Below are 27,998 nucleotides of genomic sequence, written 5' to 3'. Positions count from 1 at the left end.
GACGTCACTTCCTCTGAAAAATAGGAAAACAGGAATTTCCCAGGTAAGATGTAAACTCAGCTGTCGGCTAACGTATCGCGTTTAAAATAAACGATTAACAGCACGGCGATTTAAAAATATATCAGCTCCTGATTTATTTACTACATTGGTTTTGTTTGCGAATGCAACGCAAATGTTAAATATCATGATTTAATTCTGTTAAGGCCGAAGAATCGACAGTTCAAGCGCTCTCACTGTAGGTCGTGTTTCAAACGAACCTCTATTATACATTAAGTGAACTAGGTAGGGTCCAAAACGCTGCTTATTACACACTATATAGTGCACTACAGAAGGGCTTATGGGGGAAATTCGTAATACAGCCTTAGTAATAAACACTAACGGGCTGCGACACAAATATAACATAAACACTGCAGCGCTTGTGCTTATAAAGCTCTGAGTTAATAACAGATATATCAATACACACAGGGGACCCTGTTCACAGTCAAGCGAGCTTTATGCTGACATGATCTTATAGGCAAATGCTCTTTCTGTGACTTAATTGTCGGGACATTTAGCTCCATACATGTATACCAATTGGAGCCACTTCTAAGCAGCTTCAGACCCAAAATCGTCAGACGACATGGAACAGGTGTCTCTGTCAAGGTAAAAAAGAGAGGAAATGTGTCCAAAAGATTCAGATGTAATCTAAGAACCACCAAGCGGATCTATTAGAAATTATAAGAGGCTTCTAGAACACAGTGGATATGTTCGAGCAAGCTTAATGGGCTGTATTTCTGTATCTGTGCTTTTCTGTGACTGAATGACTGGAATACATACAACTTTGTCTGATGATAAATGTTGACGAATTTCAGCTATTGCAGTCCATAAAGGTCCACAGATTTATGTCCTTTAAAGCAACATCTAAGCAGCTTCAAACCCTACATCATCTGTACAAAACAATTATTCTTTAAGTACAGATGACATGGAACAGTGGTCTCTGTCAAGGTCAAAAAGAAACCCAACGTTCACCTAATGCTGAGAGGGAATGTGTCTAAATCTGTCATGTAAACCAAGAACCACCAAACAGATCTATTATAAATTATTAGAAGCTTCTGGAACACAAGGGGCACCGTCTACGGTCAAGCAAGCATTATGAAGACGTTGTAGAGATTGTTGTTGTAGAGAACAAAGGAAAAGCTTCATAAATGTATTCCAATTAGAGCCATTTCCAAGCAGCTTTAGATCCAAAATCAATTGTATAAAACAATTATCCTTTTGGTACAGACGACACGGAACAGTTGTCTCTGTCAAGGTCAAAAAGAGAGGAAATGTGTCCAAATGTTTCAGATGTAATCTAAGAACCACCAAGCGGATCTAAGCAGCTTCAGGATCATCAGTGTAAACAATTACTCATAGCTACTAAGTATGGAACAGTGGTCTCTGCCAAGGTTGGAAAGAAAATCCAAAGATGCTAAGATGAAACGTGTCCAAGAACCACCAAGCGGATCTATTATAAATTATTCGAAGCTTCTATAACACAGTGGGCACTGTCCATGGTCGAGCAAGCTTTATGGACTGTGTTTTTGTACAGCTGTATTTCTGCATCTGTCCTTTTCCTGTGACTGAATAACTGGAATACATACTACTTAAGATAAATGTTGACGAATGTCAGTTACTGCAGTCCATAAAAGTCCACAGATTTATGTCACCTGAAGCAACATTTAAGCAGCTTCAGGATAATATGTGCAAAGAATTACCCATAGCCACTGAGTATGGAACAGTGGTCTCTGTCAAGGTCAGAAAGAAACCCAAAGTTCACCTTATGCTGAGAGTAAATGTGTCCAGATGGTTAGATGTAATCTAAGAAGCACTGAAAGGGTCTGTTAATAATAAGAAGCTGGTAAAACACAAGCTTTGTGTTTCTAGGTACTTAAGGTACTTGGGTACAAAATCAACACCTTAAAGGTCAATTTTGGGGTTAAATAAGAACAAAATGAGCAATGAGCAGAGGTATGTTTGTAGGGAAAAGGTTGAAGCATTTGAACCCAGCAACACTGTACCTACTATCAATCAAGATGGTTGTAAACTTATGATTGTGGGGCTGTTTTGCTGCCAGTGGTTCTGGTTCATTTCAGATCATTGTTGGAATAATGAAACAGGAAAATTACCTCCTTCATACATTTAGGACACTTGGTTTTGGAATGGCTCATTCTGGCTAAGCATTAAGTTTAACCCTGTTGATAATGTGTGGAAGTCAGTACAGTAGTGTTGGATTTTGGATCAAGTGCATTCAAACTATTAACTTCAAGTTTAGTACGACTGTATGAAATCATTTGTCTTTACTTTTTTTTGCTGTAGTGGAATGGAAGGCTCTAAATCTTCCAGCACCACCATGCAGGTGAGCTTCGTGTGTCAGCGCTGCAACCAGCCTCTGAAGCTGGACACCAGCTTTAACGTCCTGGACCGACTCACAATCCAGGAACTTATCGGTAAGTCAAAGAAATGGGACCTGTAATGGGTTCTTGTCATTCATAAAGCAAATCTCTGCTGTCTGTCCATTTCAAGTCCATGTTTTACATAAAATACACACAAATTCAATTTCCCAAAAGCTCTAAAAAGTTGGGACAGGGGCGTGTTTACCACTTTGCTACAACACATGTTCTGTAGTCATATTCCGCTTCATAATGATTCACACACCTTCAAGTAAAGACTGCAGTGGACTGGTATGGACTGCAGGCGGGTCAGTCTAGCACCTGCACCCTCTTACTAAGAATTCAGGTGGTGTAATACATGCTAAAAAATCCAGAATGTCTGAGCATTAAACCTGCTATTGGCACTAACACCCCCCCTACACACACACACACACACACACACCACCATCATGATAGACACTGGCTTTTTAACTGTGCAGTCGTGACTGCTGGGATGGTCCTTGTCCTTTTTTACTTTTGTTCCATTATTTTTGCAAGCAATATGAAAGTTGGACCGTCATTCCTTGTTCACACTGCACGAGGTTGCTTGTGGCAGCGAGTGCTGTGTCGAACTACAGCCAATGAGAACGCAAGTTACACAGTGAGGGGGAAACCCAGGGGAGGAGGGTAAAAACGTGGGACAGGGGCGTAATATAGTTTCTATCAGAATACATCAGCACACACACACAAGCTTTACAGTATTTTGTGATCTCATCGTCCACGTCAAACCATAATACCCACACTGCATTGCAAATAATATTTATTAACCTCCAACTCACTACAGAACAGAACAGACGATCACTGCTGTTCACGTAGCCAAATCCACTCCTTCACCCAGATTCATTTATTTTTCCTACCTGCTTTTACGCTGGACATCAGCACACAAACTACTTTGATCTCTCGCTACTTGTTGACGTGCATGTTTTGGACGTGGTGTCATTAAACCCCTCGTCACTTCTTGCATGTGTTTTCATGACAAAACGTAGTTTGGGAGACCAGAGAAGCTCGTCTGAGATTCCTCATGGTGATAGATGGTGTAGTGTGAACTACACGACGTAAAAGACTCCCGATTACAAGAGATCCAGTCGTGTAGTGTGAACTTGGCATTAGATTGTCTGAATCTTTTAATCATGTGAAGGACTGTAGATGGTGAAATATCGGAAACCCCTGCAGTCATGATGGCATCAACTGTAAGCTATCTATACTAGAATATGTAAACAGCTAGCAAGCAAATAGTATTGGACATATTCAAGATTCAAGAGCCTAATCTTTGGTTGTCTTTCAAAAGATCAGTAAATATGTTTTTGACTACAAACACTTACAAATGTCAGTAGTTCCTGTCAAATTCCATAGTAAATACATAAGGGTAATTTTTGACCCATGTTACGCATTAGGAGGGTAGTGATACAAACTACAAACTATTTTTATTAAAAAAGTAAAAAATATAAAACTGAAATAAGGATTTGTGATGATCAAAAACAAGTTAATTGAGGAATTCATGGAAGCTTGAATGACGAAATTAATTTATTGCAAAGATATAGAAAATAAAAACTCAGTTGGGTCATTTTTGACCCAGGTTGTGCATCAAAGGGTTAAGGATGTTTTTTTCCCCGAACATGTTACTGCATCTCTGGTGTCAATTTGAACCGTCCCGACTTTTTTGGAATTGGGTTGGCAATAATCTAGATGATGTGTTTCCTATCTCACATGAGCATCAAACCTTTTATGATCATTGTCTTTATTAATGTTTGTTTAGCTCCACTAGTCACCGTAACGCCCAGCAAACAGGCAGAAAGCGCCACCGAGGTGAGTATATACAGGAATTATTAATATTTTTACCATAAATCATTTAACAATGAACAGAAGCTTCTTATGCTGATATGTGATTTTCTTTCATAGGAGACTTTCGCCGAGAGCAAACAGGATGGCGTTTCAAGAAAGTACATCCCTCCTGCAAGGTATTACACACCCGACGTCCACTTATTTTACACCTGACGGGCTCTCCTGTTTATTAAACGCTTGACTCTGATTGCAGGATGATGTCTACAGAGAGCGCTAACAGTTTCACCTTAATCGGTGAGGCTTCAGACGGAGGAACCATGGAGAACCTGAGCCGCAGACTGAAGGTACCACAGTGAATTCAGAAAGTATTCAGACCCCATGCAGAGGCACTTTTATGAGTGGTCAGGTGCATCCTGTTGTCTTTGGTTGTCTGAGATGGGACTAGAACTCAACTGGATTGATTAGAAATATTTTGGAAAGGCTCACATGAGTCCAAAGAGTACACTGCACTGTTGAATTGTGGCAAAGAAGAAATCCGGGTAGGGATATAAAACAATGTCTAAATGGTCTCTGAATGGCATTGAGTCAAATCCAAGATTTAAATCCAATCAAACTTTTGTGGAAAGACATGAAGGTGGCAGGTCACAGACGCTCTTCCCCTCCATTTAATGTCTTGAAACTGTCATGAAGAATGGGATAAATCGCCTAAATCCAGGTGTACAAGGTGCTTGTAGCAGGAAATAGTCCAAACCAGTTTGAGAACCAGTGCTATAAGATCCACCACAATTCGATATTGTAGGCAGTTGTAGCCTAGTGATTAAAGTACTGGACTAGTAATCGAAAGGTTGCTGGTTCAAGCCCCACCAATGCCAAGTTGCCACTGTTGGGCCCTTGAGCAAGACCCCTAACCCTAAATTACTTAGACTGTATACTGTCACGGTTCTGTAAGTCACTTTGGATGAATGCGTTTACTAAATGCCGAAAATGTAGATGTAAAATAATATTCCGACTCTCTGCGACCAGAGATGTTCCATCAGTACCTTATCTTTCTTGTATTTTTTATTTATGTACTTTCTGCCATTTTCTGCCAATCAGGGTCCTTACCAGTGATGGCATAGTTACCTTGAAAAAGTAATCTGATTACTGATTACTCCTTTAAAAAGTAACTTAGTTACTTTATGGATTACTTGATTTTAAAAGTAACTAAGTTAGATTACAAGTTACTTTATTAGTTATATAATGCGGAATATTTCAAAGATATTCCTTTGCAATACTTTATCATTTGGCTGCCAACTTGTGTGTACTGATGAGTCTCAATTGAATCCCAGAACATGCCAGTGTGAATGCATGGAAAACAAATTTTAATTTTCTTTCAAGAATATGATACAGACTGACCAACACTATTAAGCTAAATCAGCATTGAAAATTGACTTTACTTTTAATAGCCTTCTACAATGCTGGTGCTTCTTAAAACGAAAGATTTACCTGCTATTAAATTGTTTTCCAACAAAATCCGCCCAATTTGGCGGATAATCGCCCAATCTGGCAACACTGGAATGCGCAGAGCCAGCTGGCGCTTTTACTCGTAGCGCGCCACGAATACTACTAAATAGTACTACTGTACTTCTGTAATTGTGTTGGTGGTTGACATTTATGTTGAGTGTATTACTGCACTGTTTTGGTGAAGAACTACTCATCTGAGGTGCGCTGCCTGCCTGCAGAAATGCTTCCGCAAAAAAATTGCCGGCAAAGCGGTGGTGGGGGGGCCAGAGGGGTGGCCGAAGATTACTTTATGGTGGTCATGGCAACCTCTGGCCACCCCCTGGCTCCGCCCTGCCAAGAAGAAAGCAAAAATATCTTTTCACTAAGGAAAATGACAAAAATAGTAACGCACAGTAACTTGGATAAGTAACTTTAATCTGATTACTGGATTGGAAATAGTAACGCGTTAGATTACTCGTTACTGAAAAATGTGGTCAGATTAGAGTTACAGACCATCAGTGGTCCTTACACAGCGTTTGAAGACCCCACCCACATAGTCCGGTCATCCCGCCCTAGCAGAACCGTGTCCGCTGCAGGCACTGCCAGTTATGCCCGCTAGATGGTGCCCAGCCGACCGGTGGCAACGGCCCTTTATCTTTCTGATTACGATCCATTCTGTAGCTCTTTTAACTCTGTGTCTCCCGTGTAGGTGACCAGTGATCTGTTCGACATCATGTCTGGTCAGAGTGACGTGGATCACCCGCTGTGTGAGGAGTGTACGGACACGCTGCTCGACCACCTGGACACACAGCTCAACATCACCGAAAACGAGTGTCAGAACTACAAGTGAGTCTGTGGGACGTGCTGGACTCTGAGATACTCAACAGCACAACAAAGTCACCACAGATGTTTTAACATGGTTCATATACACAGAGTAGAATCAGCAGTTACACTGTACACAGACGTACTCAGAAGATATTGTGTGTGTGTGTCTGTATATTTATTGATAGTATATTTATCACGGCTGTGTTTTTATTACCAGTAAGTGCTTGGAGCTGCTGTCCCAGCTGCAGGAGGAGGATGAGGACACCCTGCTGAAGGATCTGCAGCAGCTCCGGCAGGAGGAGGAGAAGCTCATCCAGGAACTGGAGGCCATCGAGCAGCAGCGGGAAACGGTCGCCATGGAGATCACAGAGGCACGAGCCCACGCCAGCCAGCTCGACACGGAGGAGCTGCAGTGAGTTTTGGGATATGGGGGTCTCGTAGTAAAAGGGTACCTAAATCGGGGCTTTTTCCTGCATGACGGTGCAAAGCTGTTCAGCTTTTCAGGATTTTCCTCCCTGTTTCACTTTTAAACTTGTGTTACAGCTTCAGCTAATGAGAAATTGTCAGAATCAGAATCAGCTTCTCCCAGAGTCTAAAACGCTTCTGGTTGAAAATGAAGCTTAACGTGGTTTAATGTAGTAAAAGAAGGAGACAGGAGCACTAAACTTCTCTTCATTATTACTGCTCATAAGTTCCTCCACTAATCACATTCCTCACTCGCTGTTTTACTACAATAAGTCACGTTACGTTTTGTTCATTGCCGTCACACACCATAGGAAATAACGACACAGCAGCGCAAAAGCTAATGTGCCGCTTTCCACATGAATACTGAATAGAATACAGTATTCCAAGATCAAGCATCTCCAAGATTAAGAAGCATAAGGAAACAGTAAAGAAGTATTGTATGTTGTATTGATTTTTAACTGTTTTTAATTGTATTTCAGTGTTTTTATATTATATTTGTATTATTTTCAGTGTTTAATTGTCAAAAACAACCTTATTATTTTACATTAGCCTAAAATATATGCAGTTCCACGGGACCATGGACGCATTAACAGGTTTCCCAAACATCCTTATGGGAAAAAATACCTTGAAACTCAACGTCTTTTAAACTCAACACCACTTTCAAGTTTCAAGGTGCCGCTGTATTTATGTTCCAGCAGCTTTTAATTCATGGCAGACCTATTTTTGGTGGTTCTCACCATTCGTTCCGTTCCAAAATATGGAGGTTGGCCTTCCTTTGCAGCTATAGCAGCCTCCACTCCACTTCTCTGGGGACTTTCCACAAGATTTTGGAGTGTGGACATCTGTATCCATGTAGTCAAAAGGCATGTGATGTTAGAAACTGATGTTGGATTATAATACATCCAGTTAAGGGCCTTCCCAAACCTGTTGCCACGGTGGCTCAGTGGGTAGCACCGTCGCCTCACGGCAAGAAGGTCCTGGGTTCGATCCCCAGGTGGGGCGGTCCGGATCTTTTCTGTGTGGAGTTTGCATGTTCTCCCCGTGTCTGCATGGGTTTCCTCCGGGAGCTCCGGTTTCCTCCCACAGTCCAAAGACGTGCAAGTGAGGTGAACTGGAGACACTAAATTGTCCATGACTGTGTTCGATATAATATGAATCTTGTATAACCAGTAACTACTGTTCCTGTCATGAATGTAACCAAAATGAACAACATGACGTTAAACAAACAAACCAAAACCTGCTGCTACAAGGATGGAAGCACATCACTGAATTTATATAAATAATTTTATATATCATTTAGCAACGGGTGTGAAACACCTCAGCTCAGTAATTAGGAGGGTGTCCACGTTCTTTTGGCAGTGCATCGTATCTAAACTGATGGTGTTTGTGTCTCACTCAGGTATCAGAAGGAATACTGCGAGTTTAAACGGCAGCAGCTGGAACTGGACGATGAGCTGAAGAGCGTCGACAATCAGATGCGCTACTGCCAAGCACAGCTGGACCGTTTAAAGAAAACCAACGTGTTTAATGCCACCTTCCACATCTGGTACAGTTCCTTTCACCTTTTACCCTGATGGCTTTTAGGTTCTGTGATCGGCATTAATTACAAAGGGGTTTATGGTGATAAGTAATTTTGCAAGGGGAACATCTGGGGAGTTAAAAATGGCTGAACATTTTACACAAAGTACCTCAAAACTCCTGAACTTTTACTCTATGCTCAGTTTTTGGGTGCTCAGGGTTGCTATGGTATCTGTGGTGGTGTTTAGGTTGTTGATTGCTGGATAGTAAGGTATTCCCGGTTGTTAGTAGGTGGTTGCTATGGTATCTGTGGTGGTGTTTAGGTTGTTGATAGCTGGATATTATAGTATTCCCGGTTGTTAGTAGGTGGTTGCTATGGTATCTGTGGTGGTGTTTAGGTTGTTGATTGCTGGATAGTAAGGTATTCCAGGTTGTTAGTAGGTGGTTGCTATGGTATCTGTGGTGGTGTTTAGGTTGTTGATTGCTGGATAGTAAGGTATTCCAGGTTGTTAGTAGGTGGTTGCTATGGTATCTGTGGTGGTGTTTAGGTTGTTGATAGCTGGATATTATAGTATTCCCGGTTGTTAGTAGGTGGTTGCTATGGTATCTGTGGTGGTGTTTAGGTTGTTGATAGCTGGATATTATAGTATTCCCGGTTGTTAGTAGGTGGTTGCTATGGTATCTGTGGTGGTGTTTAGGTTGTTGCTAGCTGGATAGTAAGGTATTCCAGGTTGTTAGTAGGTGGTTGCTATGGTATCTGTGGTGGTGTTTAGGTTGTTGATAGCTGGATAGTAAGGTATTCCCGGTTGTTAGTAGGTGGTTGCTATGGTATCTGTGGTGGTGTTTAGGTTGTTGATAGCTGGATAGTAAGGTATTCCAGGTTGTTAGTAGGTGGTTGCTATGGTATCTGTGGTGGTGTTTAGGTTGTTGATAGCTGGATAGTAAGGTATTCCAGGTTGTTAGTAGGTGGTTGCTATGGTATCTGTGGTGGTGTTTAGGTTGTTGATAGCTGGATAGTAAGGTATTCCAGGTTGTTAGTAGGTGGTTGCTATGGTATCTGTGGTGGTGTTTAGGTTGTTGATAGCTGGATAGTAAGGTATTCCAGGTTGTTAGTAGGTGGTTGCTATGGTATCTGTGGTGGTGTTTAGGTTGTTGATAGCTGGATAGTAAGGTATTCCCGGTTGTTAGTAGGTGGTTGCTATGGTATCTGTGGTGGTGTTTAGGTTGTTGATAGCTGGATAGTAAGGTATTCCCGGTTGTTAGTAGGTGGTTGCTATGGTATCTGTGGTGGTGTTTAGGTTGTTGATTGCTGGATAGTAAGGTATTCCAGGTTGTTAGTAGGTGGTTGCTATGGTATCTGTGGTGGTGTTTAGGTTGTTGATTGCTGGATAGTAAGGTATTCCAGGTTGTTAGTAGGTGGTTGCTATGGTATCTGTGGTGGTGTTTAGGTTGTTGATAGCTGGATAGTAAGGTATTCCAGGTTGTTAGTAGGTGGTTGCTATGGTATCTGTGGTGGTGTTTAGGTTGTTGATAGCTGGATAGTAAGATATTCCAGGTTGTTAGTAGGTGGTTGCTATGGTATCTGTGGTGGTGTTTAGGTTGTTGATAGCTGGATAGTAAGGTATTCCAGGTTGTTAGTAGGTGGTTGCTATGGTATCTGTGGTGGTGTTTAGGTTGTTGATAGCTGGATAGTAAGATATTCCAGGTTGTTAGTAGGTGGTTGCTATGGTATCTGTGGTGGTGTTTAGGTTGTTGATAGCTGAATAGTAAGGTATTCCAGGTTGTTAGTAGGTGGTTGCTATGGTATCTGTGGTGGTGTTTAGGTTGGTGATAGCTGGATATTATAGTATTCCCGGTTGTTAGTAGGTGGTTGCTATGGTATCTGTGGTGGTGTTTAGGTTGTTGATAGCTGGATATTATAGTATTCCCGGTTGTTAGTAGGTGGTTGCTATGGTATCTGTGGTGGTGTTTAGGTTGTTGATAGCTGGATAGTAAGATATTCCAGGTTGTTAGTAGGTGGTTGCTATGGTATCTGTGGTGGTGTTTAGGTTGGTGATAGCTGGATATTATAGTATTCCCGGTTGTTAGTAGGTGGTTGCTATGGTATCTGTGGTGGTGTTTAGGTTGTTGATAGCTGGATATTATAGTATTCCCGGTTGTTAGTAGGTGGTTGCTATGGTATCTGTGGTGGTGTTTAGGTTGTTGATAGCTGGATATTATAGTATTCCCGGTTGTTAGTAGGTGGTTGCTATGGTATCTGTGGTGGTGTTTAGGTTGTTGATAGCTGGATATTATAGTATTCCCGGTTGTTAGTAGGTGGTTGCTATGGTATCTGTGGTGGTGTTTAGGTTGTTGATAGCTGGATATTATAGTATTCCCGGTTGTTAGTAGGTGGTTGCTATGGTATCTGTGGTGGTGTTTAGGTTGTTGCTAGCTGGATAGTAAGGTATTCCAGGTTGTTAGTAGGTGGTTGCTATGGTATCTGTGGTGGTGTTTAGGTTGTTGATTGCTGGATAGTAAGGTATTCCCGGTTGTTAGTAGGTGGTTGCTATGGTATCTGTGGTGGTGTTTAGGTTGTTGATAGCTGGATATTATAGTATTCCCGGTTGTTAGTAGGTGGTTGCTATGGTATCTGTGGTGGTGTTTAGGTTGTTGATAGCTGGATATTATAGTATTCCCGGTTGTTAGTAGGTGGTTGCTATGGTATCTGTGGTGGTGTTTAGGTTGTTGCTAGCTGGATAGTAAGGTATTCCAGGTTGTTAGTAGGTGGTTGCTATGGTATCTGTGGTGGTGTTTAGGTTGTTGATTGCTGGATAGTAAGATATTCCAGGTTGTTAGTAGGTGGTTGCTATGGTATCTGTGGTGGTGTTTAGGTTGTTGATAGCTGGATATTATAGTATTCCCGGTTGTTAGTAGGTGGTTGCTATGGTATCTGTGGTGGTGTTTAGGTTGTTGATAGCTGGATATTATAGTATTCCTGGTTGTTAGTAGGTGGTTGCTATGGTATCTGTGGTGGTGTTTAGGTTGTTGCTAGCTGGATAGTAATGTATTCCAGGTTGTTAGTAGGTGGTTGCTATGGTATCTGTGGTGGTGTTTAGGTTGTTGATTGCTGGATAGTAAGATATTCCAGGTTGTTAGTAGGTGGTTGCTATGGTATCTGTGGTGGTGTTTAGGTTGTTGATAGCTGGATATTATAGTATTCCCGGTTGTTAGTAGGTGGTTGCTATGGTATCTGTGGTGGTGTTTAGGTTGTTGCTAGCTGGATAGTAAGGTATTCCAGGTTGTTAGTAGGTGGTTGCTATGGTATCTGTGGTGGTGTTTGAGTTGTTGATTGCTGGATAGTAATGTATTCCAGGTTGTTAGTAGGTGGTTGCTATGGTATCTGTGGTGGTGTTTGAGTTGTTGATTGCTGGATAGTAAGGTATTCCAGGTTGTTAGTAGGTGGTTGCTATGGTATCTGTGGTGGTGTTTAGGTTGTTGCTAGCTGGATAGTAAGGTATTCCAGGTTGTTAGTAGGTGGTTGCTATGGTATCTGTGGTGGTGTTTGAGTTGTTGATTGCTGGATAGTAAGATATTCCAGGTTGTTAGTAGGTGGTTGCTATGGTATCTGTGGTGGTGTTTAGGTTGTTGATAGCTGGATAGTAAGGTATTCCAGGTTGTTAGTAGGTGGTTGCTATGGTATCTGTGGTGGTGTTTAGGTTGTTGCTAGCTGGATAGTAAGGTATTCCAGGTTGTTAGTAGGTGGTTGCTATGGTATCTGTGGTGGTGTTTAGGTTGTTGATTGCTGGATAGTAAGATATTCCAGGTTGTTAGTAGGTGGTTGCTATGGTATCTGTGGTGGTGTTTAGGTTGTTGATAGCTGGATATTATAGTATTCCCGGTTGTTAGTAGGTGGTTGCTATGGTATCTGTGGTGGTGTTTAGGTTGTTGATAGCTGGATATTATAGTATTCCTGGTTGTTAGTAGGTGGTTGCTATGGTATCTGTGGTGGTGTTTAGGTTGTTGCTAGCTGGATAGTAATGTATTCCAGGTTGTTAGTAGGTGGTTGCTATGGTATCTGTGGTGGTGTTTAGGTTGTTGATTGCTGGATAGTAAGATATTCCAGGTTGTTAGTAGGTGGTTGCTATGGTATCTGTGGTGGTGTTTAGGTTGTTGATAGCTGGATATTATAGTATTCCCGGTTGTTAGTAGGTGGTTGCTATGGTATCTGTGGTGGTGTTTAGGTTGTTGCTAGCTGGATAGTAAGGTATTCCAGGTTGTTAATAGGTGGTTGCTATGGTATCTGTGGTGGTGTTTGAGTTGTTGATTGCTGGATAGTAAGGTATTCCAGGTTGTTAGTAGGTGGTTGCTATGGTATCTGTGGTGGTGTTTGAGTTGTTGATTGCTGGATAGTAAGGTATTCCAGGTTGTTAGTAGGTGGTTGCTATGGTATCTGTGGTGATGTTTAGGTTGTTGCTAGCTGGATAGTAAGGTATTCCAGGTTGTTAGTAGGTGGTTGCTATGGTATCTGTGGTGGTGTTTGAGTTGTTGATTGCTGGATAGTAAGATATTCCAGGTTGTTAGTAGGTGGTTGCTATGGTATCTGTGGTGGTGTTTAGGTTGTTGATAGCTGGATAGTAAGGTATTCCAGGTTGTTAGTAGGTGGTTGCTATGGTATCTGTGGTGGTGTTTAGGTTGTTGCTAGCTGGATAGTAAGGTATTCCAGGTTGTTAGTAGGTGGTTGCTATGGTATCTGTGGTGGTGTTTAGGTTGTTGCTAGCTGGATAGTAAGGTATTCCAGGTTGTTAGTAGGTGGTTGCTATGGTATCTGTGGTGGTGTTTAGGTTGTTGATAGCTGGATAGTAAGATATTCCAGGTTGTTAGTAGGTGGTTGCTATGGTATCTGTGGTGGTGTTTAGGTTGTTGATAGCTGGATAGTAAGGTATTCCAGGTTGTTAGTAGGTGGTTGCTATGGTATCTGTGGTGGTGTTTAGGTTGTTGCTAGCTGGATAGTAAGGTATTCCAGGTTGTTAGTAGGTGGTTGCTATGGTATCTGTGGTGGTGTTTAGGTTGTTGATAGCTGGATAGTAAGATATTCCAGGTTGTTAGTAGGTGGTTGCTATGGTATCTGTGGTGGTGTTTAGGTTGTTGATAGCTGGATAGTAAGGTATTCCAGGTTGTTAGTAGGTGGTTGCTATGGTATCTGTGGTGGTGTTTAGGTTGTTGCTAGCTGGATAGTAAGGTATTCCAGGTTGTTAGTAGGTGGTTGCTATGGTATCTGTGGTGGTGTTTAGGTTGTTGATAGCTGGATAGTAAGGTATTCCAGGTTGTTAGTAGGTGGTTGCTATGGTATCTGTGGTGGTGTTTAGGTTGTTGCTAGCTGGATAGTAAGGTATTCCAGGTTGTTAGTAGGTGGTTGCTATGGTATCTGTGGTGGTGTTTAGGTTGTTGATAGCTGGATAGTAAGATATTCCAGGTTGTTAGTAGGTGGTTGCTATGGTATCTGTGGTGGTGTTTAGGTTGTTGCTAGCTGGATAGTAAGGTATTCCAGGTTGTTAGTAGGTGGTTGCTATGGTATCTGTGGTGGTGTTTAGGTTGTTGATAGCTGGATAGTAAGGTATTCCAGGTTGTTAGTAGGTGGTTGCTATGGTATCTGTGGTGGTGTTTAGGTTGTTGCTAGCTGGATAGTAAGGTATTCCAGGTTGTTAGTAGGTGGTTGCTATGGTATCTGTGGTGGTGTTTAGGTTGTTGATAGCTGGATAGTAAGATATTCCAGGTTGTTAGTAGGTGGTTGCTATGGTATCTCAGGTGTTTGCTCGGGTGGTGCCAGTTGCCTGTTACCAGTTGCCAGTATGGTGTAGCATAGTGGTTGGGCAGTGGTAGCTCAGTGGGTAAGGTACTGGACTAGTAACCAGAAGCTTGCTGGTTCGAGCCCTGTCACCACTGCAAGTTGCCACTGTTGGGCCCCTGAGCAAGGCCCTTAACCCTCAATTGCTCAAAATGCATTCAGTCTTAATTGTAAGTCACTTTGGATAAACGTTTTACGTTATTGTGACAGTATACAGTCTAAGCAAATGAGGGTTAGGGGCCTTGCTCAAGGGCCCAACAGCAGCAACCTGGCAGTGGTGGGGCTTAAACCAGTGACCTTCTGACTACTTGTCCAGTACCTTAACCACTAGGCTACGACGTTCCTAAATGCCGCAAAGGTAAATGTAAGTTTCTAGGCGGTTGTATAGTACCTCCAGTGGTTTCTAGGGTGTTGCTTAATTGTTGCTAAGGTGTAAATAGGCTGTTGCTGTGGTGTATGTAATGGGTACTGTGGGGTTCCTGGTGGACTCAGCCTGACCACGCCCACTTTGCAGTCACATGATCGGCAAGTGTCTGGTTCCAGCGGTTCCTCACTCTGTCCGTTTCATTTTCAGGCACAACGGGCAGTTCGGCACCATTAACAACTTCCGCCTGGGCCGATTACCCAGCGTCCCCGTGGAGTGGAACGAGATCAACGCTGCCTGGGGTCAAACGGTGCTCCTCCTGCATGCCCTCGCCAACAAGATGGGCCTTCGCTTCCAGAGGTACCGAACTCGACTGGCATTCAGACTAAACCAGGAATAGTTTTGCACCCACCTTCTTTCCTTGTTCTATCTAAATTATTGATACATTTTAATTCTTTGTGTTCATTTGACTGGGAAATGAATTTTTTAATCAGACGCCGCTTAAAATGTGCATAAAATTAGGGACGCACCCATCGTTTTCTTAAAGTTTTCCCTTTAAAAACTAATATTGATGTCTGAAACTAAGGCCTAATGCAGAGAGGTCTCGCGTTCATATCCTGGACGAGCCCCCAATTGTTACGGCTCCTTAGGATGGTACAGGGGTATGAAAACAAGTGGGGGCTCGTCCGGGATACTTACTGTGGGGACCTGGACACTGAACTAGAAGGTACCAGAGTTTGAGTGGTGGATATACTCCCTGCAGTGTGGATATTGTTTTCTAGCGGGTTTTGTGTTAGTGTTACTATCTACTGAGTGGTACAAATCACACCACTGTCGGACACCTCAGCAGTAAAAGCATGAATTCATTATCTGGCAGTTTGACCACTTTAAATATACTGGAGGGCCCTACCAAGCCCCCTCTGCCTGCCCCCTGGACACTGAGGAAACCGAACATAATATTTAATATAGCCAAGTCCTCCAAACAGACTACGTCACCACTTGAATACCTGTCTTCATACAACACAATCAGACTCAGTTTCCCAAAACACATTTTCATTTTTACAGAAGGATCAAAAACAGAGACCCATGTGGGTGCCGCGTTTTTTACCAACGGCCACTGTTATAGTATTCGTCTACCTCATCGTGCCTCAATATTGCCTCACAGCAGAGGCTCATGCACTCCTCTCGGCCATTAAACACTATGTGATTTGCTCTGACTCTAAATCCTGCGTGCAAGCTCTTGAGTCCATGAGAACAGATCACCCAATAATACAAGAACTGCTTAAACTGGACAAAGAACTTCACAGCCGAGGAGTTTCCATTGTCTGCTGCTGGATTCCCAGTCATTGTGGTATAGAGGGAAATGAAAAAGCAAGCAAAGCTTGGCAAAGGAAGCAAGAAACAAAGAGATCGCTTGGAGATGCATCCCAAAAACTGATGCTTACCCACAAATCAAAAACTACTGCAGAATAAAATGGCAAGAAGATTGGTCCACCAATACCCAAAACAAACTGTATGAAATAACTCCAAATCTCAATATTAATTAAATAGGCACGACCAGACAATTATTACCAGGTACCGAATCGGTCATACTGCCCTCACCCACCGACACCTGCTGGTTGGCGAGCAGGCACCAACCTGTCAATTCTGTGGTGCACCCCAAACAATCAAACATATTTTATCAGAATGTCCTACAGTTTCAGCCATCAGAGACAATTTTTACAGGGTTGAGATCATAAAAGAATTGTTCGAGAAGATTTCTCCAGTTAAAAGTCTTAACTTTTTAGAAGGTCTAAATTTTAAACAAATTATCTGAGCATATTTTTTACTATTACTTTTTATATTTATTTTTCTACTATTTATTTTCACGTTTTTAATAAATTTCTAATAGTAAGGATCTCAAAAAAAATGTCTATGCCATAAAATAGCCAATGTGTTGCTAATATGGCAATAAACCCAAACAAACAAACAAAATCTGGCAGTTCGTATTTTAAAAAGCATTTAGAAAAGCAGAGGGCAGTTGTAGCCTAGCGATTAAGGTACTGGACTAGTAATCAAAGCCCCACCACTGCCAGGTTTTCACTGTTGGACCCTTGAGCAAGGCCCTTAACCCTCAATTGCTCAGACTGTATACTGTCACTCTACTGTAACTCACTTTGAATAAAGGCGTCTGCTAAATGTAATTCTAAATATTTATATGTTGTATTTTTGGGTGTGTTTACAGATATCGGCTCGTCCCGTATGGAAACCACTCGTACCTGGAGTCCCTCACAGACAAATCCAAGGTGGGTCGAGTCTCCAACCCTATGGACAGACCCGTAAAACAGTACTGAGGTGCCAGTACAGTCACAAAGCACATGGTAGCGATGTTGAACCTGAGGGTTGAACAGGCAGGGGGTCTGTCCGAAAACCTGCTGATCTCTCTACACAGACAGGTTTTACATCATGCTACACTCCCGAGAAGAGGGCGTGTCTAAATTTTTAGATCCCTTGAAATGCTCCTACTGAGGCGCCTTAATTCTGAGTGATGATCTGACTGAATAACGAGGGAGCGTCCGACGCCTCCTCAGAGCTCCCAGCATTCTCTCAGTTTTTCTCATAAAAAACTACAAACATGGGGGGGGTATGGGGGGGGGGGGGGGGGGGGGAATAAATGCGGAGCAACCAACAGAGTTCTGTTCAAATGTAAATAAATTCTCATTGATGTTTAATTTGTAAAGGCGTAAATGTACAAGTGTCGTTTATTTGTAAATTCGGGCTCGTCAGGGACGTTTTAACCGTTTTCGGTACACGGAGGGAGACGTTAGCTGGCGTGGTAGTGGGTTGTGCCGCCTCAGCCCGTTGGTTTGAATCTCCTGACGCTCACTGTGTTTGCTTGTGCCTGGTTCACACTACATCATTTTTGCCATGATTTTCGCTCGCCGACTGGTCAGCGCTAGATTTGCCGTCGTTCACTCAGCAATCGAAACTCGGCTCTCGATCACTATGTGTGAACTTGCGGCCGAAGCGAGATATCTAGCTTGTCAAATATCTGGATCCGAGTTGCCCGACTGGCAACACACACAAGTTTTACAGTATTTCTACAAAATACCCACGCTGCATTGCAAAAAAATATTTATTAACCTCCAACTCACTATAGAACAATCCATGCTGCTCGTGTAGCCAAATCCACTCAGATTCATTTATTTTTCCTCTTTGATTTGATTAGAGTGAACTGTACAGAGACCTGACCACTTGGAAAGTCGTGTAGTGTGAACTGTACAGCGACCTGACCACTTGGAAAGTCCTGTAGTGTGAACTGTACAGCGACCTGACCACTTGGAAAGTCGTGTAGAGTGAACTGTACAGCGACCTGACCACTTGGAAAGTCGTGTAGTGTGAACTGTACATCGACCTGACCACTTGGAAAGTCGTGTAGAGTGAACTGTACAGCGACCTGACCACTTGGAAAGTCGTGTAGTGTGAACTGTACAGCGACCTGACCACTTGGAAAGTCGTGTAGTGTGAACTGTACAGCGACCTGACCACTTGGAAAGTCGTGTAGAGTGAACTGTACAGTGACCTGACCACTTGGAAAGTCGTGTAGTGTGAACTGTACAGCGACCTGACCACTTGGAAAGTCGTGTAGTGTGAACTGTACAGCGACCTGACCACTTGGAAAGTCGTGTAGTGTGAACTGTACAGCGACCTGACCACTTGGAAAGTCCTGTAGTGTGAACTGTACAGCGACCTGACCACTTGGAAAGTCGTGTAGTGTGAACTGTACAGCGACCTGACCACTTGGAAAGTCATGTAGTGTGAACTGTACAGCGACCTGACAGCTTGGAAAGTCATGTAGTGTGAACTGTACAGCGACCTGACCACTTGGAAAGTCGTGTAGTGTGAACTGTACAGTGACCTGACCACTTGGAAAGTCGTGTAGTGTGAACTGTACAGCGACCTGACAGCTTGGAAAGTCGTGTAGTGTGAACTGTACAGTGACCTGACCACTTGGAAAGTCGTGTAGTGTGAACTGTACAGCGACCTGACAGCTTGGAAAGTCGTGTAGTGTGAACTGTACAGCGACCTGACAGCTTGGAAAGTCGTGTAGAGTGAACTGTACAGCGACCTGACCACTTGGAAAGTCGTGTAGAGTGAACTGTACAGCGACCTGACCACTTGGAAAGTCGTGTAGTGTGAACTGTACAGCGACCTGACCACTTGGAAAGTCGTGTAGAGTGAACTGTACAGCGACCTGACAGCTTGGAAAGTCGTGTAGAGTGAACTGTACAGCGACCTGACCACTTGGAAAGTCGTGTAGTGTGAACTGTACAGCGACCTGACAGCTTGGAAAGTCGTGTAGAGTGAACTGTACAGCGACCTGACCACTTGGAAAGTCGTGTAGTGTGAACTGTACAGCGACCTGACCACTTGGAAAGTCGTGTAGAGTGAACTGTACAGAGACCTGACCACTTGGAAAGTCGTGTAGTGTGAACTGTACAGTGACCTGACCACTTGGAAAGTCGTGTAGTGTGAACTGTACAGTGACCTGACCACTTGGAAAGTCGTGTAGAGTGAACTGTACAGAGACCTGACCACTTGGAAAGTCATGTAGTGTGAACTGTACAGCGACCTGACCACTTGGAAAGTCGTGTAGAGTGAACTGTACAGCGACCTGACCACTTGGAAAGTCGTGTAGAGTGAACTGTACAGCGACCTGACCACTTGGAAAGTCGTGTAGTGTGAACTGTACAGCGACCTGACCACTCGGAAAGTCCTGTAGTGTGAACTGTACAGTGACCTGACCACTTGGAAAGTCGTGTAGTGTGAACTGTACAGCGACCTGACCACTTGGAAAGTCGTGTAGTGTGAACTGTACAGCGACCTGACCACTTGGAAAGTCCTGTAGTGTGAACTGTACAGTGACCTGACCACTTGGAAAGTCGTGTAGAGTGAACTGTACAGCGACCTGACCACTTGGAAAGTCGTGTAGTGTGAACTGTACAGCGACCTGACCACTCGGAAAGTCCTGTAGTGTGAACTGTACAGTGACCTGACCACTTGGAAAGTCCTGTAGTGTGAACTGTACAGTGACCTGACCACTTGGAAAGTCGTGTAGTGTGAACTGTACAGCGACCTGACCACTCGGAAAGTCCTGTAGTGTGAACTGTACAGCGACCTGACCACTTGGAAAGTCCTGTAGTGTGAACTGTACAGCGACCTGACCACTTGGAAAGTCGTGTAGAGTGAACTGTACAGCGACCTGACCACTTGGAAAGTCGTGTAGTGTGAACTGTACAGCGACCTGACCACTCGGAAAGTCCTGTAGTGTGAACTGTACAGTGACCTGACCACTTGGAAAGTCGTGTAGTGTGAACTGTACAGCGACCTGACCACTTGGAAAGTTGTGTAGTGTGAACTGTACAGTGACCTGACCACTTGGAAAGTCATGTAGAGTGAACTGTACAGTGACCTGACCACTTGGAAAGTCGTGTAGTGTGAACTGTACAGTGACCTGACCACTTGGAAAGTCGTGTAGAGTGAACTGTACAGTGACCTGACCACTTGGAAAGTTGTGTAGAGTGAACTGTACAGTGACCTGACCACTTGGAAAGTTGTGTAGTGTGAACTGTACAGTGACCTGACCACTTGGAAAGTCATGTAGAGTGAACTGTACAGTGACCTGACCACTTGGAAAGTCGTGTAGTGTGAACTGTACAGTGACCTGACCACTTGGAAAGTCGTGTAGAGTGAACTGTACAGTGACCTGACCACTTGGAAAGTTGTGTAGTGTGAACTGTACAGTGACCTGACCACTTGGAAAGTCATGTAGAGTGAACTGTACAGTGACCTGACCACTTGGAAAGTCGTGTAGTGTGAACTGTACAGTGACCTGACCACTTGGAAAGTCGTGTAGAGTGAACTGTACAGTGACCTGACCACTTGGAAAGTCGTGTAGTGTGAACTGTACAGAGACCTGACCACTTGGAAAGTTGTGTAGTGTGAACTGTACAGCGACCTGACCACTTGGAAAGTCGTGTAGTGTGAACTGTACAGCGACCTGACCACTTGGAAAGTCGTGTAGTGTGAACTGTACAGTGACCTGACCACTTGGAAAGTCGTGTAGTGTGAACTGTACAGTGACCTGACCACTTGGAAAGTCGTGTAGAGTGAACTGTACAGTGACCTGACCACTTGGAAAGTCGTGTAGAGTGAACTGTACAGTGACCTGACCACTTGGAAAGTCGTGTAGTGTGAACTGTACAGTGACCTGACCACTTGGAAAGTCGTGTAGAGTGAACTGTACAGTGACCTGACCACTTGGAAAGTCGTGTAGTGTGAACTGTACAGTGACCTGACCACTTGGAAAGTCGTGTAGTGTGAACTGTACAGCGACCTGACCACTTGGAAAGTCGTGTAGTGTGAACTGTACAGCGACCTGACCACTTGGAAAGTCGTGTAGTGTGAACTGTACAGCGACCTGACCACTTGGAAAGTCGTGTAGAGTGAACTGTACAGTGACCTGACCACTTGGAAAGTCATGTAGTGTGAACTGTACAGTGACCTGACCACTTGGAAAGTCGTGTAGAGTGAACTGTACAGTGACCTGACCACTTGGAAAGTTGTGTAGTGTGAACTGTACAGTGACCTGACCACTTGGAAAGTTGTGTAGTGTGAACTGTACAGCGACCTGACCACTTGGAAAGTCGTGTAGAGTGAACTGTACAGTGACCTGACCACTTGGAAAGTTGTGTAGTGTGAACTGTACAGCGACCTGACCACTTGGAAAGTCGTGTAGTGTGAACTGTACAGCGACCTGACCACTTGGAAAGTCGTGTAGTGTGAACTGTACAGTGACCTGACCACTCGGAAAGTCCTGTAGTGTGAACTGTACAGCGACCTGACCACTTGGAAAGTCGTGTAGAGTGAACTGTACAGTGACCTGACCACTTGGAAAGTTGTGTAGTGTGAACTGTACAGTGACCTGACCACTTGGAAAGTCATGTAGTGTGAACTTGGCATTAGTAATCTGAAACTGTAGTGGCGTAATCAAAGAAGAGCGTCTAAATAATCTGCCTTATGAGCTCCATGTCTTATTAGAATCCTCTGATTCTGTTATTGGAATCCAACTGATCAGATAGGCAGCAAGGCAGCTCACTATGTTTTCAGACTGACCAATGATCTCCATTCTTTAGGAGAATGAGACGTAAGGAGGACGTTTTCCCCTCTGATTATTTGTTGAAGTCACATATTGGTTTTCTATTGGCTTTCTATTGGTTGATTTAGATCAGCCTGACAACATTTTTGGTCTTTGGTAGCAGCACCACTGAATCAGGCGCTGGGGCGGGATTATTGCCTGCGACTGCGCTCTATAATCATGACCATCTGTGGAAATGAAAGTATATTATTCTTTTCCTTTTTCAGGAGTTGCCACTGTATTGTTCGGGGGGTCTCCGCTTCTTTTGGGACAATAAGTTCGATCACGCGATGGTGGCGTTTTTAGACTGTGTCCAGCAGTTCAAAGAGGAAGTTGAAAAGGGGGACACGGGATTCCTCCTGCCGTACAGGTGAGCCGCTGTGTGAGACTGTCCACATTAAACCGAATCACACAAACAAACCTTCTTCACACCACTGTACACGACACACCTTTAATAAATAAGATCAGGAGCTCTCGGCGCTCGTGTGTGTCCGCACTGAAACCTTTTCTGTTTGTGTCGGGGCAGGATGGACGTGGACAAGGGCAAAATCGAGGACACGGGCGGGAGTGGAGGATCGTACTCCATCAAAACTCAGTTCAACTCCGAGGAGCAGTGGACCAAAGCGCTCAAGTTCATGCTCACCAATCTGAAATGGGGTCTGGCGTGGGTCTCGTCCCAATTCTACAACCGCTAGCGGAGAGTCCTCGGGTCGGAAGAAAGTGGACACTGCGGAGGAGAACCGATACGGACGATACAAACTGGGAATTTGTTTTCAGTCTCGCTTGTTCTTTATTATCCTGAGAACCTGATGGACAAAGATGTGTGCAGAAATTGGCAAGTCGGGCTTCTGGGTGTACCGGGAACCCTGCCACGCCTTGTTTCTGTTCTGCAGTGTTGTAAACCCTCATGCAAACGTGTTTACTTAGTGGTGTCACGAGGCCAGACGCCGTGCTGTAAGGGTCATTCAGCGTCCACAAAACGCTGTCCTAAACTTTAGTGAACAAGCCAAGTCATGATGGTAAACATTTCAGAAATAGACTTCACATTTGATTCCGTTCTTCTTGCTTGTTGTACTTGCTTGCTCTCAGCTGACACGTTATTGGACATTTTTACTTATCTAGATCTTAGATCTTTGCCTGTGTCCCAGACCTCGTGCTCTGTGCTACATGGTGTGGAACTAAACCGTTCTCAGTGCACTAGTAAGACATACTGTGTCAGAAGTACAGAAGTGTGCAATTTGGGACGTGCCCCACTTTACCTGCTATTACTATAGTATGTGACTGGCTTACACAATGTAAATGCACCCTAATACTAATGAGCCCTTGTTTCCATTCCCAAGCCTCCCCAGTCCTGCCCAAAATCTACATCTAAATCTCAGTAGAAAGAAAACTGCTCTCACAAGACTTGCTAGAGGTCTGAAGTGCTCGAGGTGTGGTTTGGAACACAGCCTTTGTAAGCTTGTGTGTGTTAAAGCATAGCATGAGCATGTTAGCAAGGCTGAAATGTAAATATACTGATATTATTTTGACGTCTGTACGTTTCAATAAGGTTAAAATAAATAAATCGGTTCCACCGGACTCATCAGCATTACTGTGGAAATGATGCACTCCAGACGCCTTCAGAAACCAACCAGATCTGCTCTCACGTTGGCTTGGTGTCTCACGTGGTTCTCGTCCTAATACTGCAGCTGGAGCCCATGCACACTTGGTCCCCAGATGCTTTACCAAGGGTTTTGAGCACTTCAGCTAAATTTCTACTCGCTAGCCCCTTTCATGTTTAAAATACTTAATTTCAGTCACATGTTTAGTAATCCAGCACTGAGTGGTCTCAGCATATTGGGACGATGGAGAGCAAGCACCTACCTGAGTCCTGTCCCAATTCTACACATATTAGGGTCGCACTGATGCCCTTTCGGATTTCCAATGTGTTGTATTTTTCTAACACGAGTTAAATATTATCATCACTGTGCTGCTGCGATTGTTGTAAAATGACTCTGGACGACTGTGTTACGATATTGTTACAATTATAATGGTTTGCTTTAATGTTCACTCAGAATTCAGCCTAAAATAAAGGCCAAAATATCAATTTTACATTGTTTTGGCAATAAATAATAATAATAATAATAATAATAAATTCAACTTATATAGCGCCTTTCACAGTACCCAAGGACTTGGGATGTAACGATGCACCACAAGACGTGCCACGATTTGAATCGGTTAATCATTTAAGATGAATCAATATTCACTTTAAACAGCAGAGGACGCTGGCAATATATATTTTTTTACACAAAAAGGGAAATGTGCAGCAGGACATTCATTATTTAGATAAATTAAATATAAGCACAAATACAGTATTTTATTTTAAATAGAGGTAATAAAAGGAAACGTAATAATTTGTCTTCAATTTTATTTTGTTATAAAAATCGGGAAAAAATCGTATCGTGAACCCAGTATCGTGAATCGTATCGCATCGTGGGTAGAGTGTATCGTTACATCCCTACCAAAGACACTTTACATAGGAATCATAATCACAAACTAACAAGATCAAACAGAAACAGAAGAAGACGAGTAACAGTGCTGCGTAAACAAGAACGTTTTTAGAAGAGATTCAAACCCAGAGGGAGAGGAAGAGAGACGAAGAGGGAGAGGAACAGAGTTCCACAGTGTAGGGGCAGCAACACTAAATGATCTACCACCCATGGTGGTCAACCTAAACCTTGGAGCAACCAGGAGACCAGCATCCGACGACCTTAACCTACGAGAAGGGACATAGCGGTGTGAAAGATCAGCCAGATATAAGGGAGCCAGACCATGAAGTGAGCACTAAAATTGTGTATTGAATACGCTTATTGACTGCATGGGAGCCAATGGAGTCGTTCTAATACCGGGGTGTGTTGTGGGAATTTAAAATAACCCTTAAAGATTGACAGACAACCGGGGTAATAGTGAAAGCAAAATAACCAATTTATTACTCAGCTGAGGACCGATCTCATAATGCAAACTCTCACACAGCTTTACAGAAGAGAAAGGTGGATACCGTCCGCCCTACAGCAGTATTTATACCCCGCTTTACTGCCCTCTCAGGCTAACTCTGCTCAGTGACCCAGCTCAAGGCCGACTTTCCACACCCAACTTGTTTATCATTTTACAAGAATGGTCAGTTTGTTATGAACATGGCTGTGTGTGTGTGTGTGTGTGTGTCAAGGTCAGTATCAGTCTTTGGAATTCTGAAACCTTCAAAAGACTCTTCTACCCCGCTAATTAAACTAAGAAAGCAAAAACTTATAAAATATAAAATTTCCAGTCACAGGTGATACCGGGGTGATATGCTCATGTTTTTTAGACTGGGTCAGAACTCGAGCAGCAGCATTCTGAACGATCTGCAGGGGTCAGAGGGATTTTGAGGGAAACCCCTAGAGGAGAGAGGCACGTACCAGGGTCTCAGAAAAGTAAAGTTTAAATCGTAAAGAATTACACTGAGCGGTGACAGACTTATGGCTCATGAACACAGACCCAGAGAGAAGTGAATTCCTGATCTAACAGCAGCTCAAGTTTACTTCATTAAGTACAGAAATGATCTGAAACTGGAACAGCGCAGTTCAAGAGTTTCTATAATAGAAAATTCATTATAAATAATTTTATTTTATTGTAGTTTTCTGGCCTAAACAAACAAATAATCACTATTATACTTATTATATTAAGTGCTTTATTATATTCATTTCAGAGTACAAAACTATTAAGCTTGACAAGTCACATCACAAACAGTGCAAGTGTTTTATTAAATGCACTAAGAAATCAGCAATAATAAACATTTAAGAATTAAAGAGTTAATCATAATCACAGGAAGGATACAGCACTGACAGGTGAAGTGAATAACACTGATTATCTCTTCATCACGGCACCTGTTAGTGGGGGGGGCGGGGGGGGGGGGATATATTATATTAGGCAGCAAGTGAACATTTTATCCTCAAAGTTGATGTTAGAAGCAGGAAAAATGGGCGAGCGTGAGGATCTGAGGGAGTTTGAAAAAGGACAAATTGTGTGGGTCAGAGCATCTCCAAAACTGCAGCTCTTGTGGAGTGTGTCCCGGTCTGCAGTGGTCAGTATCAAAAGTGGTCCAAGGAAGGAACAGTGGTAAACCGGCGACAGGGTCATGGGCGGCCAAAGCTCATTGATGCACGCAGGGAGCGATCCAACAGACGAGCTCCTGTAACTCAAACTGCTGAAGAAGTTCATGCTGGTTCTGATAGTAAGGTGTCAGAATACACAGAGCAGCACAGTTTGCAGGGCTGTTTTGGCAGCAAAAGGGGGACCAACACAATATTAAGAAGGTGGTCATAATGTTATGCATAATCGGTGTATAAGAAGTCCTGGTACATTACTTAATCTGGAGCTTTCTACACCACTGATGCTGCATGTATACTTGTGACCCTGCAGGCTCATATTGTTGTCATGTTTTTAGGAAGCCGACAGTGAACTCAAATCATCGAGGTTATTTTTTATAATGTGTTTTATGTATTCAATTACAGGCAAATCAAAAATCTAATCTTGACACATCAAAAGTATTCAGACCCTTGATTTAATACTCTCCAGAAACCTCTTTGGTAGCACTTAGAGCTGTAGACCTTCTCTGATACGCCTCCACAAGCTTTGCACGCTTTGGGCTGTTTATCCCGTCCTTCATGACAGATCCTCATAAGTTCTTTCAGACTGGATGACTTCTGTAAACTGTTGTGCACTTTGAATTATTGAATTATTCCTTTAATAATCTTACTGTGTTCGGCTGCTTTTATCCATCCCTCAATTCTGTCCGTCGCTGAGAAGCACTAACATAGCATGATGCTGCCACCACCATGTTTCACAGTAGGAATGGAATTAGCCTGGTGTTAAACAGTGCCTGTTTTCCGCCAGACGTAGCGCTTGCTTGTCTGCTCCATTTAAGTCTCATCACGCCAGAGAATCTTTTTCCTGTTGTCAGAATCCTTACATGATGTTCAGTCACAAGCGTTTTACTCGCCATTCTGCCATAAACGTCTGATTTCTGGTGGCTACAGAGATTGTTGTCTGTCCAACATGTTCTTCCATCTCTACAGGAGAACGTTGGAGCTTTGTGGAGTGGCCGTCAGGTCTTTCTTACCTTCCTGACCGAGGCCCTGGATTTAAAATTTGGCTGGGCGGCCAATTAGATGGTTTAAGTTTGTGCAAAGCTTCTTCAGTTTTATAATTGTTCAGATCAGGGGGTTTTTAAACCCTTGATCTCGGGCCAAAAATGAGTAGCACAGAAAAAATTAATAAATAAATTTGAACAGGCAGATAAACACAAAAGGAACTTGTACACGAACGCACCTGTGTAGAGGCTTTACATTACATCTTGTAAACCACAGCGGGACCAGATTGACACCATTTTTATCGTTATGGACAAAATGTGGGTTGCCTGAAAAAAAATTGGCAAAACCCTAATTTCGATCCTTGTGGACCTGGGAACAATCAAAACTTTAGATATTGTTTAGGTCCTTGCCCTGATCGCTATGTTGATCTCTATGTTGCCCATGATCTCATGGTTTGGTTTCGGTTTAGTGCAGTATAAATTGAATTGACAGCTCTTATATACCCTGGAGTGCCTTTCAAATCTGTGGCCAATCCATTCAAAGAGCAACGGACTAGACTAGATCCTAATGTCCAATTAAGTTCTAGTCACATCTTAAAGCTAATTTAAGAAAACGTGTTGTGCCAGACCACATTTGGAGTGCCACAGCAAAGGGTCTGAATACTCTTATCTATTCAAAATCAACCCCATAACACAATTAATTGTGCAAAAAAGGCATCTGAATACTCTTTGAGTCAACTGAATATGTTTATCACATGAAAACGTGAAATTTTTGTTTGCTTAATTATGGAATCTGAGCTAAAATGTAAGAATCTGGACTATAATTTAAGCCAGGCACTGTGCAGATGTCCCGACTCTTTTGGCATAATTGAGGGTTAAGAGCCTTGCTTAAGGGCCCGAATTTTTGGCTTGAATTTCTCCCATGGGGATCAATAAAGGAATCTTATATTTGATGTTAAATAAAGAATAAAGAAGAAAAAGAAGAAGCAGAAGAAAAATCT

The 27,998-nt window shown here is 43.0% G+C and overlaps 1 protein-coding gene across 2 annotated transcripts; it reads left to right on the top strand.

The window, feature by feature from the left end:
- The first annotated feature begins 29 nt into the window (after window positions 1–29).
- Window positions 30–23,981, top strand: becn1 (beclin 1, autophagy related). 2 transcript variants are annotated; one of them, XM_063003279.1, is made up of 12 exons: window positions 30–43; window positions 2,338–2,468; window positions 4,207–4,256; window positions 4,350–4,408; window positions 4,486–4,576; window positions 6,424–6,560; window positions 6,757–6,951; window positions 8,404–8,550; window positions 14,924–15,073; window positions 16,938–16,998; window positions 22,118–22,260; window positions 22,417–23,981. In XM_063003279.1, the coding sequence occupies exons 2-12, from the start codon at window positions 2,342–2,344 to the stop codon at window positions 22,583–22,585; spliced, it is 1,329 nt and encodes a 442-aa protein (XP_062859349.1). In that variant the 5' UTR covers window positions 30–43; window positions 2,338–2,341; the 3' UTR covers window positions 22,586–23,981. The 2 variants fall into 2 exon arrangements, with proteins under 2 accessions (XP_062859349.1, XP_062859348.1); XM_063003278.1 differs by lacking the exon at window positions 30–43 and having other exon boundaries at window positions 2,113–2,468.
- The last annotated feature ends 4,017 nt before the right edge of the window (window positions 23,982–27,998 follow it).

The sequence above is a fragment of the Trichomycterus rosablanca genome, chromosome 10 (genome assembly GCF_030014385.1).
Source record: "Trichomycterus rosablanca isolate fTriRos1 chromosome 10, fTriRos1.hap1, whole genome shotgun sequence".
NCBI lineage: Eukaryota > Metazoa > Chordata > Actinopteri > Siluriformes > Trichomycteridae > Trichomycterus > Trichomycterus rosablanca.
The sequence above is the reverse complement of the archived record's forward strand: the minus strand, read 5'-3'. Positions and strand labels throughout refer to the sequence as shown.